Here is a 17,981-nt window from a genome sequence, read left to right as displayed (position 1 = left end):
GTTTGGCTTCTGATGTGATGTGATTGCTATGAAGCCAAAACCAAACTGGTTTCCCTTGACACTTTATTTTGGTGTGCCAGGACCATTCACAGCTGAGCTCACTCAGTTTAGGTGGCCCTTGCATTCAGTGCTACGGGCAACAACGTCATACTCCTTTTGACCAGACAGCATCAGTTAGATGGGCTACACATAACCGAGGGGCGCTGTTTCGTTCACTCTGATGCTTTCTCCAGTGATATACATTCAGCCTCTTGCGCAAGGAAATGTATGAAACACAGAGCCGAAATAAATTCTTCAGTATGTTTTTTTTGGAAGGGGGGGGGTTGGGGTGGAGATCCTGACTTCCCTTGGCATCCATGAGTACAATACCATGCTATCCAATACAATGCTACAAATACTGTCTACCTTTCAACCAATTCATTGGTCACAATCAATATCAGGCATGACATTTAATACATACTACTTTAATACATTGACTTACATGGGGAATTGATCCCAAAATGTTGCTAGTTTGCAGTGTGTAAAATCACTGAACTTTCCCTTAAGTGTATCACAGGATAAGAAATTCTATGCAATAGGTTTTGTTAGGGCTGATGAGTAGATTAACCTGTCTAGGACTGGAACACTCCGCAACAGCCAGTGAAAGTGCAGGGCGCCAAATTCAAAACAACAACAATCTCATAACTAAAATTCATCAAGCATACAAGTATTTTACATCATTTTAAATATCAAATTCTCGTTAATCCAGCCACAGTGTATGATTTCAAAAAGGATTTACAGCAAAAGCACCACAAACAATTATGTTTAGGTCACCACCAAGCCACAGAAAAACACAGCCATTTTTCAAGCCAAAGAGAGGAGTCACAAAAAGCAGAAAGAGATAAAAATTAATCACTAACCTTTGATGATCTTCATCAGATGACACTCATAGGACTTCATGTTACACAATACATGTATGTTTTGTTTGATAAAGTTCATATTAAAAACATCTGAGTTTACATTGGCGCGTTACGTTCAATAGTTCTAAAACATGCGGTGATTGTGCAGAGCCACATCAAATGACAGAAATACCCATAATAAACATGGATAAAGATACGACTATTATACATGGAACTTTAGATAAACTTCTGTGTCAGATTTTTTAAAAACTTTACGGAGAAAGCAAACCATGCAATAATCTGAGTACAGCCTTTAGACAACAAAGCAGCCAAAAAGATACACACCATATTGGGTAGTCAACATTACTCAGAAATAGCATTGTAAATATTCACTTACCTCTGATGATATTCATCAGAATGCACTCCCAGGAATCAGAGTTCCACCATAAATGTTTGATTTGTTCGATAATGTCCATCAGTTATGTCCAAATATCTTCTTTTGTTATGGCTTTTGGTAAACAAATCCAAAAGCTCGTTCAGGTGGCGCCGAACGTCGGACGAAAAGTACAAGCCTCCTGCAGGGACCGGGGCTGGGATTAAAAATGTAAATATAGAATAAAACACACATCACGACAAGAGAGACACCACAACACTACATAAAGAGAGACCTAAGACAACAACATAAAATGGCAGCAACATATGACAATACATGAAAACACAGCATGGTAGCAACACCACATGACAACTACATGGCAGCAACGTAACATGGCAGCAGCACAACATGGTAGCAGCACAAAACATGGTACACACATTATTGGGTACAGACAACAGCACAAAGGCAATAAGGTACAGACACCAATACATCACACGAAGCAGCCCCAACTGTCAGTGAGTGTCCATGATTGAGTTTTTGAATGAAGAGATGGAGAAGAAAACTGCCCAGTTTGAGTGTTTGTTGCAGCTTGTTCAAATTGCTAGCTGCAGCGAATTGAAAAGAGGAGTGACCCAGGGATGAGTGTGCTTTGGGGGCCTTTAACAGAATGTGACTGGTAGAACAGGTGTTGTTTGTGGAGGATGAGGGCTGCAGTAGGTATCTCAGATAAGGGGGAGTGAGGCTTAAGAGGGTTTTATAAATAAGCATCAACCAGTGGGTCTTGCGACGGGTATAGAGAGATGACTGGTTTACAGAGGAGTATAGAGGAGTATTGGTGGCAAATGTGATGGCCGAATGGTAAAGAACATCTAGTCGCTTGAGAGCACCCTTACCTGCCGATCTATAAATTGCGTCTCCATAATCTAGCATGGATAGGATGGTCATCTGAATCAGCTTGATCTCCCCCTTTAAGTGAAGGATGCACCGAGACTGCCTTCCAAGCAATGGGAACCTCCCCAGAGAGGAGAGACAGGTTAAAAAGATCAAAGTACTCCCATCAGATAAAGTATTTCCACCTCAGTGGTCAAAAGTAAATAAAGACGAAAGAAAATGATAGAACCTAATTAGAGTCTGGGACAAACTGAACATATGCATTGGTCATAACATTAATAGTGTGAGAAGCAAAACAAAAAAAACACAGTTTACATAACTTATGGTAGCCTAACACCAATATCACACTATCACCAATAGCAACAAGTGTCACATCAAAAGTGACAGGCTCGTGGTGCTGAAAGGACAGCGACCGTAAAAGCCCATTTATGCACCTCTGAAATGTTGTAACAATGCAGAGGCCTCCGTTTAGCTCTGTATAGCTCTGCATTGACATGATTGGTTGAGAATATGTGGAGGCGGTACATCCTGTATTAACACAAACTCATTTCCTTCAGAACAAACATGGAGAAATTTGATGAAAGGCTATCAGAAGAAGGTTGCAAATATAAACATCTTTATGATGCCACGTGTAGGGATTTCAAAGACAATAGTTTAGTTTCAACTCCTGAAAAGAGATCAGGGAGGTAATGGGGATGGAAGGGGAAGCTTGTTACAAGAAGTGGAGGCAGTTGGTTAAGATTTTTTTTTAATTAAGGGTCGAAGTGGAGATGCAGGTGGGAAAACGGTGCCGCCTTTTTACTCCATGCTATCATGGCTGAGCTCCTATGTCAATCACCGGGGAACCGACTCCAACATATCAGAAGAGGTAAGGTCTTTTTTGTTTAGCAAGCCCCTCGTAATTAGCTGGCTAACTATAGAGATTAGCCCTGAATGTCACGCCCTGACCTTAGTTATCTTGTTATGGCTGCATCCCTTGTTCTCAATTTCCACCTGAAGACATACCCTAATCTAACTGCCTGTAGCTGAGCCCCAGAGGCAAGGATATGCATATTCTTTATATCATTTGAATGGAAACATTCTGAAGTTTGTGGAAATGTTAATTGAATGTAGGAGAATATAACACAGTAGATCTGGTGGAAGAAAAGAGAAAGAAAGAGCATACGTTTTCTGTTTTTTATTGTTGTAGCATCATCTTTCACATGTACTAGAATATCTACACAGTCAGATAGGATGCTGGAGTTAATTGTGATGGATAACACAAGAGGGCAACTGTAGGTGTACAAAGTTTCAGACTGATAACTTCAGGAATGGGTGAGCTACATGACATTTAGCATGAAGTCACCCAGGTGTCCCACACAAGTTGCCCAAATGTACCCAAGTGGCCAAATTGGTGAAATGACCTATAACAATATACAACAGTGCAAATAACTATATACAACATATCAAAAACTAATTATAACACACAAACAAATATATACAAATATTAGAAAAAATTATTTACGCTTTGGAAGTCCTCTACACAATATTTTGCAGCATGTGCCATGTCCCATAGCAGTCTCTTTCTGATGTAAAGCAGAGGCAAACTGAACAAGTGGTGCAGGTGATGGGGGACTTCATGCGACACAGAACACAACGACGCCTCCATGCTGTAATGAACTGTGGCATATGAACATCACTGGAGGCAGAAGTAGAGGGGGCAGAGGTAGAGCGGGCAGCTTGGCACCGGGGGCTCCCAGTCGGAGTCGCTATCACTGTGAAAGAAAACATTTAAAAAAATTGTATTGTATGAGCCTTTTATCATCAAATAAAATAAACAGATATGTATTGTATAGAGCAGAGGAAACAGTCACTAAGGTGAAGTGCTCCCCCCAACAGCACCCAATGGCTATTTCATATGGAAATGGAGAGGGGTAAGCAGGCGCAGTGGCCATGTGTGTCTTTGCTGTTCTACTCCATTCCTTTTGAATAAAAAATTGAAAATATATATTATATCGGACATGGAATATATATATACACACACACACACACACACACACACACACACACACACACACACACACACACACACACACACACACACACACACACACACACACACACACACACACACACACACACACACACACACACACACACACACACACACACACAGTGGGGAGAACAAGTATTTGATACACTGCAGATTTAGCAGGTTTTCCTACTTACAAAGCATGTAGAGGTCTGTAATTTGTATCATATGTACACTTCAACTGTGAGAGACGGAATCTAAAACAAAAATCCAGAAAATCACATTGTATGATTTTTAAGTAATTAATTTGCATTTTATTACAAATAAGTACTTCTTTCAAGCTATCAGGCATTCCCTTGGCAGCATGAGCCTCTCGGTGGATGCTGCAGTGTACCCAAGTGGCCTCGGGAGAAACTGCTTGCACATGCGTTACCACTCTACTATGCCTCCCTGTCATGGCTTTTGCGCCATCAGTACAGATATGAACATGAGCAGCAGCTACGTTTGGATACATACAGACTGTTAGTGGAATTCTCGCGAGAGAGTAATGGTTAATGTGATTGGATGTTAATTATTTGACTAGGCTACCTGTATTTGACCTTGTGTTATTATTTTGCTGAACACTAGATGGTTTAGTTTTATTTTTGGCAGTGAAAAGAGGCTACTCAGGCGCGTACCCCTGTTTGGGAATACCTAATGTAAACAAACAGTGTCCTTTCAGTTGAACGTACTAGCGCTTCGCCTGTCTTCCGGACAGTTGCTAGCTTGTTATCATAACAAATGACTAGCTAGACATTTTACGACTTCGGTGTGTTCGTAAATTCAATCTGGAGTGCCGGAGAGTGCTCAGAGTGCGCTCTGAGTGTTCATAAATTCAGAGCGTTGTCAGATTGTGTATTTATGAACAGACAGTGTTCAGAGCGCACATTGGACGCTCTGGCCAAGGAGTAGGGTTGTTCTGACTTCACAAAGGCAGACAAGCACCCAAGCTAACTGGCTAACATGGGCTTGCTAGCTACTTTGACACAAATGAGAGAACACCTCACTCTGACCATTTTACTCACCCTATAGCAGAACTGGTTATCTAGAGCGTTGATGACTGACTGTGCTGCTGGCAACAATTTATTTACGCTTTTTTTGCCAAAGGTTTTACTGACACAAGCCATATTCAACTGGTGTTGATCATTTGTAAATTCATCAGTTATTCTACGCTCTGGCACACACAGATGAGAGTGCTCTGAAATTGGAGTAGATAGCCAAAGCGAATAAACAAACACACCCTAACAATGTCCATTGAGAACCACAACGACTATACCACTTAGCGATGCTAAGAATGATGTGAATAATCAAGTCAATAAACATTGGGTAGTTAAGTTAGATAGCATATTGTTAATATACTTGCAAGTTCGATGTACATTATGTCCCTACCTCAAGCTCCCATGCATAGCGTGAAGTGATCTGATGTTCATATAAACTTTGTCAGAAGTTAGTCACTAAATGCTCCTACCAATATTTCTTGTGTGTTAGGTTGGAACCAGTGTGCAGCAGCATCTGGATACCATCACCCAAAGCAGTCAGCCCTACCTTCTTGCCTTGGGATCCACAAAGAGCAGCATTCACTCCTACTTGTTGTGATCTGCAAGCATACGGTTCCATGCAAGGCTACGGGCCCCACTGGGAGCCTTTTACGAACTCTTTAAGGCTCACTTCGTTGTTGGTACGTCATACAGTACTTGCTTGAGTAACTTCTTCACTTTTGTGCAAACAACCATCTATACCATTGATATGGGGGAAACAAATGAGACTCCCTGAGTTAAGAGCAAGAATGTTGCGTTAGTGAAGATCTGCTAAGGAGAAATTATTAAGTGTTTTCTATGCAAGACTGAGCATACAAGTTCAAGCACCTTAAAGTAATTAATGAACTCTGTCCAGGGAGAACTCTTCATCTAAAATGTGGTCAGGTGGGATGTTCACATTCCTTTGGTAGCTTTTCTGGTTTTAGAAAGCATTTAAATAATTGCCACATTAGCAGTTAATTTGGTTCAGTCGGTGATGTCGATTTTTTTTTAAACCCTCAAAGCACCTTTAATACCTGTAAGGGTAATGTTGTTGGAGAAGTGTTGACTGAAAATGTAGAGTGAGACAGCGATGTCTTCCCCAGACATTGTAAATAGGTGTGCGTCTAATTGCTGATCTAAAGGCAGCAGGTGTAGGTCAAAGTACAGTTAATTATGTTGTGAATTCCATGGAAGAGTTCATGATATCTAACAGCGAGCTGAAGAAACTGTCATTAAGCATGTTCTGTGTGATGAAGGACAAACTGAAATGTCCAAGAAAGTCTAGGAATGTTTTGAAGGGTTAGAGAATCCTTTCACTGTGCTAAATTCTGAATACAAGAGGTCCACATTCTTTCACAGAGAAGTGGGAAACTGTAGAACCAGTTGAACATGTCATTGGCTCAAGATTTGACACAAGACGAAAAGGACTGGAACATATGACCAGATTGCAGTTCAAGACAAATGTATGTATGTTCCAATATTGTCTACCTTGCAGTCAATATTAAAAAGTCAACATGTTTCAGAGATGTTGCAAAGACGCAATACCAGTGACACAAGACTGTGATATTTGTGATGGATATTTTATTAAGAGTCACCCTCTGTTCTCAATAGACAGGCACGCAATACAGATTAAATTGTCCTATAATGATTTTGAGGTTGCGAACCCTTTGGGTTCCAAGCGAGGAATTCATAAATTGGGTGCTATATATTTTACTTTTTAAGGAACATCTCTCATAAATGGAATTATTGTTTGACTAACATACACCTGTGAGAACTTGTTAGAGGGTGTGGCCCAGTGCAAGTTGAAGTTATTATTTCTTTAGCTGATGGAAAAACATGTAACATCAGCAGAATTAGATATTTAAGAATACAAAGTTTTGATTATGGATTCATGAAAAGAAACAATAAACCAGTGGCTGTGAATTTATCAGAAGGATCGAATGATTTGGGACTTAATGCAATTTTGTCATGGTGCCTACTGAGAAACATTCTTATTTTGGGGGGGATTTGGTACATTCTACTGACCAGCACTGAGGCCTACTCCTTTTATGACTTCAAATAGTTAACATAATATTTTCTCCTATGTTTATTTAAAACATTTGATTGTGGAGCACCGCAAACTATTTAAACAGTTTCCCCAGAAAACTTTTACCAGAGCACCATTTTCTAATTCATTATCCCCACTGCATCCAGAACATTTGACCTGTAATTCATAGTTGGGGTATGAAGGTAAGCATAATTTAAAAAAAATATATATACAGCTTTTCAAGAACATTTCCATGCATACAAAGTAACCAAGTCAAAACATGGTTTTGTTTTCTTTCATGTCGACAACCTGCATTATCATAGATGATTTGATATACAAATATCGTATAGAATGAATAACACATTTGTTGTCCCATATTGCTTTTTCTGGTGAGCATGTCACTTGTGATGTTGACATTGATCTGTAAATGGTTACATTGATTAAAAGGAAAGGTGAGGGCGGGTTGATGTGCATTAACATTGAAATTGATGACATTTACAATAAATGTTGGACATTTATCATGTGGAGTTGTGGTTATTCACATATATTGACACCAAGTTAAGTAATTTGGTAACAGTAACTTTCTGGATAACACTAGATAAAAAAAGTGTCAATTTTAACACAACTTTGAGTATACTTGACTCTGAAAAGAGTGATTAAATAACACTGGAGAGTATAACTAAACCAGTGTTAAATATTATTACACATTTGTGTGAATTTTAACACCATTTTGAGTCAAATTAACTCTGAAAATGTGACACTACCTGAAGATGAACTTTAACAGTATATAGACTGGGACCAAATGTAATCTGAAACAGAGTTTAATTAAACTATAGGAGTTAAAGTAACACTTGTATTTTTACTGTGGTAGGAGCAGCGTAAAAGAGGGTAGCCCTATGGCTTGGGGGTAGAAGCTGTTAAGAAGCCTTTTGGACCTAGACTTGGTGCTCCGGTACCGCTTTCCATGCGGTAGCAGAGAAAACAAGCTGGAGTCTTTGAATTATTTTTTTTTGGGGGGGGGGGGGGGGACAAAGCCTGGTATAAAGGTCCTGGATGGCAGGAAGCTTGGCCCCAGTGATGTACTGGGCCAGACCTAGCAGTCAGAGGCCGAGCAGTTGCCATACCAGGCAGTGATGCAACCAGTTGATGCTCTCGATGGTGCAGCTGTAGAACCTTTTGGGGATCTGAGGACCCATGCCAAATCTTTTCAGTCTCCTGGGGGGGCAATAGGTTTTGTCGTGCCCACTTCACGACTGTCTTAGTGTGTTTGGACCATGATAGTTTGTTTTGATGTGGACACCAAGGAACTTGAAGCTCTCAACCTGCTCCACTGCAGCCCTGTCGATGAGAATGGGGGCATGCACGGTCCTCCTTTTCCTGTAGTCCACAATTATCTCCTTTGTCTTGATCACGTTGTGGGAGAAGTTGTTGTCCTTGCACCACACGACCAGGTCTCTGACCACCTCCATATAGGCTGTCTCGCTGTTGGTGATCAGGCCTGTTGTGTAATCTGCAAACTTGATGATGGTGTTGGGAGTCGTGCTTGGCCATGCAGTCATGAGTGAACAGGGAGTACAGGATGGGACTGAGCACGCACCCCTGACGGGCCCACGTGTTGAGGATTAGCGTGGCAGATGTGTTATGTGCATTACCAGCTGGGGGCGTCCTGTCAGGAAGTCCAGGATCCAGTTGCAGAGGGAGGTGTTTAGTGATGAGCTTTGAGGGCACTATGGTGTTGAACGCTGAGCTGTACTCAGTGAATAGCATTCTCACATAGATGTTTCTTTTGTCCAGGTGGGAAAGGGCAGTGTTGACTGCAATAGAGATTGCATCATCTGTGGATCTGTTGGGGCGGTATGCAAATTGGAGTGGGTCTAGGGATTCTTGGATAATGGTGTTGTGAGCCATGACCAGCCTTCCAAAGCACTTTCATGGCTACAGACGTGAGTTCTACGGTTCGGTAGTCATTTAGGCAGGTTACCTTAGAGTTCTTGGGCACAGGGACTATTGTGGTCTGCTTAAAACATGTTATTACAGACTCAGTCAGGGACAGGTTGAAAATGTCACTGAAGACACTTGCCAGTTGGTCAGCGCATGCTCGGAGTACACGTCCTGGTAAATCTGACCATAATTCTATCTTGATTCATGCTTACAAGCAAAAACTAAAGCAGGAAGCACCAGTGACTCGGTCAGTTAGAAAGTGGTCAGATGAAGCAGATGCTAAGCTACAGAACTGTTTTGCTAGCACAGACTGCAATATGTTCTGGGAATCTTACGATGGCATTGAGGAGTACACCACAGTCACTGGCTTCATCAACAAGTGCCTCGATGACGTCGTCCCCACAGTGACTGTATGTACATACCCCAACCAGAAGCCATGGACTACAGGCAACATCCGCACTAAGCTAAAGAGTAGAGCTGCTGCTTTCAAGGAACGGAACTCCAACCCGGAAGCTTATAAAATTCTTGTAAGAAATCAATGTTTTAACACTTTAAAAAAAAGTTTTTTTACTTCAAGCATTGTTGTTATGGGCTTGTAAGTAAGCATTTCACTGTACGGTTTACACCTGTTGTATTCGGCACATGTGACAAATAAAATTTGATTTGTACCCCCCTCCAGCCAGGCATTATCCTGCATGTTTTGAGTTTAGGGTGTGTGTCCCAATATCTATAAATGTCACCCCTTTTGCAGTCAAATATTTTTCACAACAATCCATTTCATAAATGAGAGACAGATTTTTTTTTAAAGATGGTTGTGTTTTGTTCTACATTTGGTAGGGGTATCTCAAAAACTAAAGCCATTTTTGAGGATTGGCCACTAGCCTAGCTTAACTTCTTTCAGAGTGAAGTAACTGGTAGCTTTTTAAACGGTCTTTTCAGAGTAGCTTCCCCAACAGTGTAATTTATACACATCATCACATCATTTACACATCATTGGAAAAACCCCATGGGAAAAAATGATCACTTCCATATCCGTGCAGCTTTAGCTGAGTGTACTCCTGTCCAGTAGGTTGCGGTATACAGCTGAACTTGGTTGCGCTAGCTGTTATTGATGAAGAATTGTGAAAGCCTCTTAAAAGGACCGATTTATCAGATCGCCGGGTTAGACTGCTAGATAAGTATTCAAATACAAGGTAAAACAAAGACATGTATCATGTTTATCTGAAATTGGGGAATTCAAGTTTGGTACCGCTCAACGTTACTTTAAATTAGCTAAATGCGTAATTTAGCTAGCTAATGCTAACTTGAGCAAGAGTCAGCTAGCTAACTAGCTAGCAACTGAATGGGAGTTCCCTTTGGCCAACGTAGAACGCTAGGTTTTCCCCATTACATTACTGTTTCGTCCTTTTCCTCTGATCTAGTTAGCACCACATTTTCAAAAATCGAATAGGCTTAACTTAGGGTGTGTTCTTAAATTGACTTTTGAGTGCCAGAGTGCGCTCTGGGCGTTTTTAAATTCAGAGTGTTGTCAGATTGTCCGTTCGTAAATGAGCGTTCAGAGTGCACACTGGACGCTCTGGCGGAAGAATAGGGTCCGAGTGTTCTAACCTCACAACGGCAGTCAAGCACCCAAACTAACTGAGATAACAGCTCACTCTGACCATTTTACTCACCCTAGCAGTTGGTGGCTGTTGCTGTGCTGTTGGCAACACGTTAATTACGTTTTTATTCAACCGGTGTTGAGCGTTCATAAATTCATCAGGTTTTCTGTGCTCTGGCACACTGACGAGAGTGCTCTGAAATCGGAGTAGATAGCCAAAGTGAATTTGCAGTTCGCAATATGTTCATTATGGCATAGGGTAGATGACGAGAAAATGTATTGGTTTGCTAACTAGCTAGCTAACGTTATAGCTAGCTTATGGTTTTCAATTCTAGCTTGACTGTTGTAATGGGCCTCAGGCTGTGGCATGGTTGTTTATAGTTTACATTCTGGTTGGTGTTATTGCTAGCTAGAAAGTTTCATTAAAATTGACGTTCCTTTCTTTATTCAAGAGCCGAAATGACTACTGCTCCATACAACTACTCCTACATCTTCAAATACATTATTATTGGTAAGTGGATTCCCATATTTTACATAGCTCACTGAAATTAATCTGAATGTTAGTTGATGTCTCATGAGAATGATAATACTGCTTAAGTGTACATACTTATCCTCTTTTATAAATGAGCCCAACTACAACACTCTTCCCATAAATCTTCAACATCACTGTTTCATATAAGCCTTTGAATAATTGTAAGCGTTGCCTATATTGCTTTGTTTTCTCCCACTACAGGGGATATGGGTGTAGGGAAATCATGCCTGCTTCACCAGTTCACAGAAAAGAAATGTGAGTATGGTCTAAAAAGCAGTGGTGTCTCCTTTATGGAAGATTGTACACAATCACGTTACTGTACCACTGCATGTTTACATAGTTTACTTTCCATTCAAGGTTACATAATCCAGGGATGTATTCATTAATGCACACTAGCAAAACATTTTGCAACATAATCAAGTGTTTATTCAGTATCATAATGACCTTTATTTGCCAAGTACATTTACATTAATATACAAACAGAATACAGGCAAGTCAACATAGTCACCATGAAGAATATGATTTATTGGACAAATTGGGATTAGACCCTCCTCTTTAGTTTGGTTCCTAGTGAATACACCTCTGTTAACAAACCAAGAAATGTGCACTGCACTCAAGATACTCTCTTCAATAGATACTTTTAGTAAGCTAATAGGGCCCATCTGTTTTCCCAACAGTCATGGCAGACTGCCCCCACACTATTGGAGTCGAGTTTGGCACAAGGATAATCGAGGTGAGCGGCCAGAAGATCAAACTGCAGATCTGGGACACTGCGGGACAGGAGCGCTTCAGGGCCGTCACACGCAGCTACTACAGGGGAGCAGCAGGGGCACTCATGGTCTATGACATCACCAGGTAGGCCAGGATCTCAGCTAGGCTTTACTTGATGTGACTATCAGAACTAAGCAGTTGGATGGGCGTTGGATTTCCATAAGGGGACAAAAATGTTTTACGCTAGAACTGCTTGGCTTCGAGGGACCCCCCCCCCCCCCCAAGCTAATGAGCAGTCATTCTGACTGCAACATTCTAACAGTGTTATTAATACATTTCATATATGCTATTGCAAATATAATAATTTGGTTGTGTTTATGAAGGTCTTAGGTAACATTAGAATACGATTACATTTTCCCCCCCAAATAACACACAACCATTTATTAGTTTGTTACTGTTGGATATACACTACATTACCAAAAGTATGTGGACACCTGCTTGTCGAACATCTCATTACAAAATCATGGGCATTATATGGAGTTGGTCCCTTCCTTTTTGCTGCTATAACAGCCTCCATTCAGCCACGAGCATTAGTGAGGTTGGGCGATTAGGCTTGGCTCGCAGTCGTCCTTCCAATTCCTGCCGAAGGTGTTCGATGGAGTTCAGGTCAGGCCTCTGTGCAGGCCAGTCAAGTTCTTCCACACCAATCTTGACAAACCATTTCTGTATTATCCTCGCTTTGTGTACAGGGGCATTGTCATTCTGAAACAGGAAAGGGCCTTCCCCAAACTGTTGCCACAAAGTTGGAAGCACAGAATTGTCTAGAAAAGGGGTAGGCAACCCTGGTCCCTGGAGTGAGGCAGGCACTTCATGGTTTTGATTTAACTGACCTGGAAGACCAGGTGTGTTGAATTTAGTCAATCATTGAACTGATCAATTAGCTCAGTTGGTCAAGTGTGGTGCCTAGCTGGAACAAAATCTTGCAGTACCTGCGGCATTCCAGGAACAGGGTTGCCAACCCCTGGTCTAGAATGTCATTGTATGCTGTAGTGTTAAGATTTCTGTTAACTGAAACTAAAGGGCCTAGTACAAACCATGAAAAACAGCCCCAGACCATTAGTCATCCACCAAACTTTACAGTTGCCAAACTTTACAGTTGCTTCGAAAGGCAGTTTGGAACTCGGTAGTGGGTGATGCAACTGAAGACAGACAATTTCTACGTGCTTCAGTCCCGTTCTGTGAGCTTGTGTGGCCTACCACTTCACGGATTAGCCGTTGTTGCTCCTAGATGTTTCCACTTCAAAATAAGAGCACTTACAGTTAACCGGGGCAGCATGGCAAAAATTTGAAGAACTGATTTGTTGGAAAGGTGGCATCCTATGACTGTCCCACATTGAAAGTCTCTGAGCTTTTCAGTAAGGCCATTCTACTGCCAATGTTTGTCTATGGAGATTGCATGGAGGTGTGCTCAATTTTATACACCTGTTAGCAACGGGGGTGGGTGAAATAGCCAAATCCATTAATTTGAAGGGGTGTCTACATACTTGTGTGTGTATATATATATATATATATATATATATATCTGGTGCTGTCTGGACAAAAAGAGTATGACATGCCATAGTATTTTTGTCCAGACAGCATCACATACACGGGCCACACACACTGAGATAGAGGAATGCTGGTTCGGTTGACTTATGAGATTGATGCGTCTTTCTGTCGGCTCCCGTCCCGTTTTAAAAATAAATTATCAATATTTGATTTGGACGGGCAAGGGGATACGGTAGAGCGGACCAGGCCCCTTAAGGCCCGCCCATAACGCCGGCTCTGGCGACTATTACATTGATTATTTATCTAGCCTCACAGATTAAGCCCTGGACTAAAAAGCATGTTTAATGGAGAATCCAGGCCTATGCAAAATCTGGGTTTCGGCAAACCAGCCCATAAGATGCCCAGCATTTGAGTGTTGAGAATTAGCATGGATTCAGTAACCCCATTTAACATTTTGTTCAATTTCCATTGTCTTGTATTCACAATGACTTATCTGGTACTATGTCTTTGTACATTTGAACTGAAATTCTATTTATTGTTATGGTTCCAAATGTTCTCTTGTCCTTTCCTGTAGGAGAAGCACATACAACCACCTTAGCAGCTGGCTGACTGATGCTAGAAACCTCACCAACCCTAATACTGTGAGTCAGCCAGCTGGAAATCTGAACTCCTGATCAGACTGTGGGATGTCTTTACAAGACAGTTGTATATTTCCATGCTGCCATGACAACCCTGGCCTGTGTGCTATCTCCCCAGGTGATCATTCTTATTGGTAACAAGGCAGACTTGGAAGCCCAGCGAGATGTAACCTATGAGGAGGCTAAGCAGTTTGCTGAGGAGAACGGTAAGATTTTTCACTGCAGATCTCCATGTACTGTAGATCATGGGAAATCAAAGTTGGAACAATCTCACTTTCTATTTGCAAAAACTTTTCTTATGAACCTAATTCAGTCTTTTGTTTTTGTAGGTCTATTGTTCCTAGAGGCTAGTGCAAAGACGTAAGTTAACACACCAAAATGTGTTCACTTGCATAAAAGAGTGCATTGAAGTTACTAGGGGACTAGTCAGTCTATTGTGCCTGAGTCTGTTGTTTTCCTGTAACCCAGGGGTGAGAATGTGGAGGACGCGTTCCTGGAGGCAGCCAAGAAGATCTACCAGAACATTCAGGACGGAAGCCTGGACCTGAACGCCGCAGAGTCTGGTGTCCAGCACAAGCCCTCCGCCCCGCAGGGCGGACGGCTGACCAGTGACCCGCTGCCTCAGAAGGAAAGCTGCAGCTGCTAATGACCCCACCCACTGACCCTCCAGCTGACCTTTGCCCCCTGTGCCACAGCCTCCCTCTACCACCCAGGAGCCCACATGCCTCCACCAAGGCACTGACATGACAGTCTGGGCCCCAGTAGGCTCTGAGCCAGGGATGGGCATTATACCATTCCCAGCCATCTCTCTCTTTCTCTCTCTGTCTCCCCGTATCTATCTCACACGGCTATGCTGTATGTCCCCATAGCCTACATAACCCAGTGCACCCAGCACCTATGATGAGATGAGCAAGCTTCATGGGTCACACATTGTGATTAGAACACAGCAACAGAGAAATAGGCCTTTGTGGCTGGCTGGCTGCTCTACTGAAGAAAATGCCTTTTTCTATCCACAGAAGAAACCATGATGTTCATAACTATAAATGGAATGATTCATCACTCTTGTGGTGTTTTGAATGTAGTACTGTTTTAATTCAAATTAAATTATTAAGAGTGGCTGCAAAATACTCAGCAAACAGGCACAGATACCAAAGATAATGGATGCATGATTCACTCAATGTGTATAACCATTTACCAAATTGTTCATTCTTTTTAAACGTTTCCGGAGGTTTTTGGAATACGTTGGATTTACTTTTTGTTCGATATAATTAATATAAAATATTTGCTATTTTTGTACCCATTTATTTTAATGAACATTAGTGGGAAATGATAGGTACAGTATCATGTAGAATATGAGCGTGTGAAATACCAAATTGTCAAATTTCTTAGGTGCCTCAATGAGAGAGGTCTGACCTGTAGCATGTACTATTGGAAAATTAGACAGAACTAGACAGAACACTGGCGTTGGAGTCCAAGAGAAATCTTTGCACTTTTTGTGATGTGGTGTGGAGGCCGTTTCGGTGGAGATGGAGCTCCAGCAGGGGGGTTTTCACTAGAAACTGTACGGAAGCAAACAGGGAGGGAAAAACCTAATTGTCCAATGAATTACACCCCATCAATAGAGATTCTGATCAGTGAGACATCTCGGATGCCCACTCCAGCTGTGACTCAAATGGGAGTATTGTATGTGGATCTATGGTGGCTGTGAAAATTGGTCATCCTGCTCAGCCCGTGGCTTTGTATTAGAGGGATATTTCTCCTATGTCCCCTGGGGCACTTTAGTAGGACTTGAGGTGGTTCAGCAATGCACCTCTCCCTTTGATTGATGTAATCTCAGGGACTTCATCTCACTACTTGCATCCCAAATTGTACCCATAGGACTCTGGTCAGAAGTCGTGCACTTGCATAGGTAATATTGTGGCATTTGGGATGCGACCCTTGATCACACCCCCCATATCATTCTCTCTGTGATTGTTTTTGCCTGATTTAGTGTTAACTTGTTACGCAGACTAATGTAAGCACGCCGTTCTGTAAATTCAATAGGCTACTATATTAGATTCATAAATATATTTTGATATATTTTACTGCCTCTCTTCAGATCATATGCACAGATTGTACAAAACATTTGGGACACATTAATATTGAGCTGCACCCGCTTTTGCCCCCAGAACAGCCTTACTTTGTTGGGGCATGGACTCTACAATGTGTCAAGCTTTCCACAAGGATGCTAGCCCATGTTCACTCGATGCTTCCCACAGTTTTGTCAAGTTGGCTGGATATCCTTTGGTTGGTGGACCATTGTTGATACACAAGGGAAACTGTTGAGCATGAAAAACCCAGCAACGTTGCAGTTCTTCACACCTACTACCATACCCCATTCAAAGGCACAAAAATATTTTGTATTTTTTTGTCTGGTTTGTTCCGATTCTAATACATTTACATTTAAGTCATTTAGCAGACGCTCTTATCCAGAGCGACTTACAAATTGGATAACACCAGATTCATTCCCTTCTTGTAATGGAGCATCGAGTTGCGCTGTCTGAGCCACGCAGATATCTTAGCTACTCACCTAAAGCGGTTCCTGTCCCTTTTCTTCATGTCTTAGCAGGGGTGTATTCCAGAGGCTGGTGGCAGGCCCTATAGGAGGATGGGCTCATTTTAATGGTAGAAATGGAACGTCAAATGGTAGAAATGGAACGTCAAACAAGTTGATTGATGTTACGATTCCATTCCAGACTTTACAATGAACTCTTCCTCCACCAGATTCCTCTGGAATATACATTATGAACCAAATGAAAGCAAATGGATAAGGACCTACCTGAATTTGTCCAATAACAAACCCTTGTTTTTGTTGCAAAATGTTTTCTAATGCAAATCGTTTTGCACTAATGAATACACCCCAGAGGATAGGAAAGCTCATTCCTCAACCATTTCACAACAATCTCCACATTGGGATGACCACACGTGGTGCATTCTGTAGAGAGCTTAAGTTTCTCATGTTTTGTGAAATATATTTTTCTTACTAATCTTTCATTGAAGTCATTCCATATTTACTTTTCCATTTACCTTGACATCACTGATGTATTGATTTCTTAGTTGGAGAGATGTCGAGCTATGATTCTGAAGGCTTTTTTTTCCCCCAGCAGAGGTGTTAGTGTGTTATGTTCAATCTGTATTTCAGGGCTCAGTATCGCAACGCAGCAGTGGTGTTATCTTGAAAATGGGTTTAGAAGATACAACTGTAATGCAATTTCTCAAAGCTCGATGCACTGTAAAAAGACTGGTCCAGTCTGCCTTTCACTCAAGTTTTTTGGTGGCATGAAGAGACTGGCTAATATTAGTTGTGGTGCTTTTCCCCATGCGGTCTCCTTGGAAGCGTTGAGAAGGATTTAAATTGGTCTCATTAAATGTAGCTCCATCACGTAAGCCTAGTCTCATATTCACAAAGCAGCTGAGTGGGAGAGAATCTAGGATCAGGTCCCACCCTGTCCATGTAGTCTTATTCATTATGATCTAAAAGGCTAAACTAATCCTGGATCCACACTCTTACTCTGATAGGCTTGACACATATATGGTCCCTGGTCAAAAATCTTACGTGTTGGAATTGGTTCACTGATGGCTAGCCATTTGTTTGTAATGATTTTCTTTGATTAATGTAAATAATTTGTCTTGAGCAAATGTACAATTGAGTTTGCATAATGTACTTTCATTATTGAATTACTTTATTTAGATAACCATTATTGTACATTCTTTATACTCTTGTGAATCTAAGCA

At 41.4% G+C, this 17,981-nt stretch overlaps 1 protein-coding gene across 2 annotated transcripts; it reads left to right on the top strand.

Annotated features, from left to right (window-relative positions):
- The first annotated feature begins 10,235 nt into the window (after nt 1-10,235).
- On the top strand, nt 10,236-16,580 carry rab14 (RAB14, member RAS oncogene family). Of its 2 annotated transcripts, XM_046346596.1 has the most exons (8): nt 10,236-10,371; nt 11,231-11,289; nt 11,512-11,565; nt 11,988-12,165; nt 14,144-14,210; nt 14,326-14,413; nt 14,537-14,567; nt 14,676-16,580. In XM_046346596.1, the coding sequence occupies exons 2-8, from the start codon at nt 11,238-11,240 to the stop codon at nt 14,851-14,853; spliced, it is 648 nt and encodes a 215-aa protein (XP_046202552.1). In that variant the 5' UTR covers nt 10,236-10,371; nt 11,231-11,237; the 3' UTR covers nt 14,854-16,580. The 2 variants fall into 2 exon arrangements, with proteins under 2 accessions (XP_046202552.1, XP_046202553.1); XM_046346597.1 differs by lacking the exon at nt 11,231-11,289 and having other exon boundaries at nt 10,251-10,371; nt 11,550-11,565.
- Nucleotides 16,581-17,981: the final 1,401 nt, after the last annotated feature.

This window comes from Oncorhynchus gorbuscha, linkage group LG04, assembly GCF_021184085.1.
Source record: "Oncorhynchus gorbuscha isolate QuinsamMale2020 ecotype Even-year linkage group LG04, OgorEven_v1.0, whole genome shotgun sequence".
Classification (NCBI taxonomy): Eukaryota; Metazoa; Chordata; class Actinopteri; order Salmoniformes; family Salmonidae; genus Oncorhynchus; species Oncorhynchus gorbuscha.
Note: the sequence above shows the minus strand (reverse complement) of the source record. Positions and strands in the feature narration are given on the sequence as shown.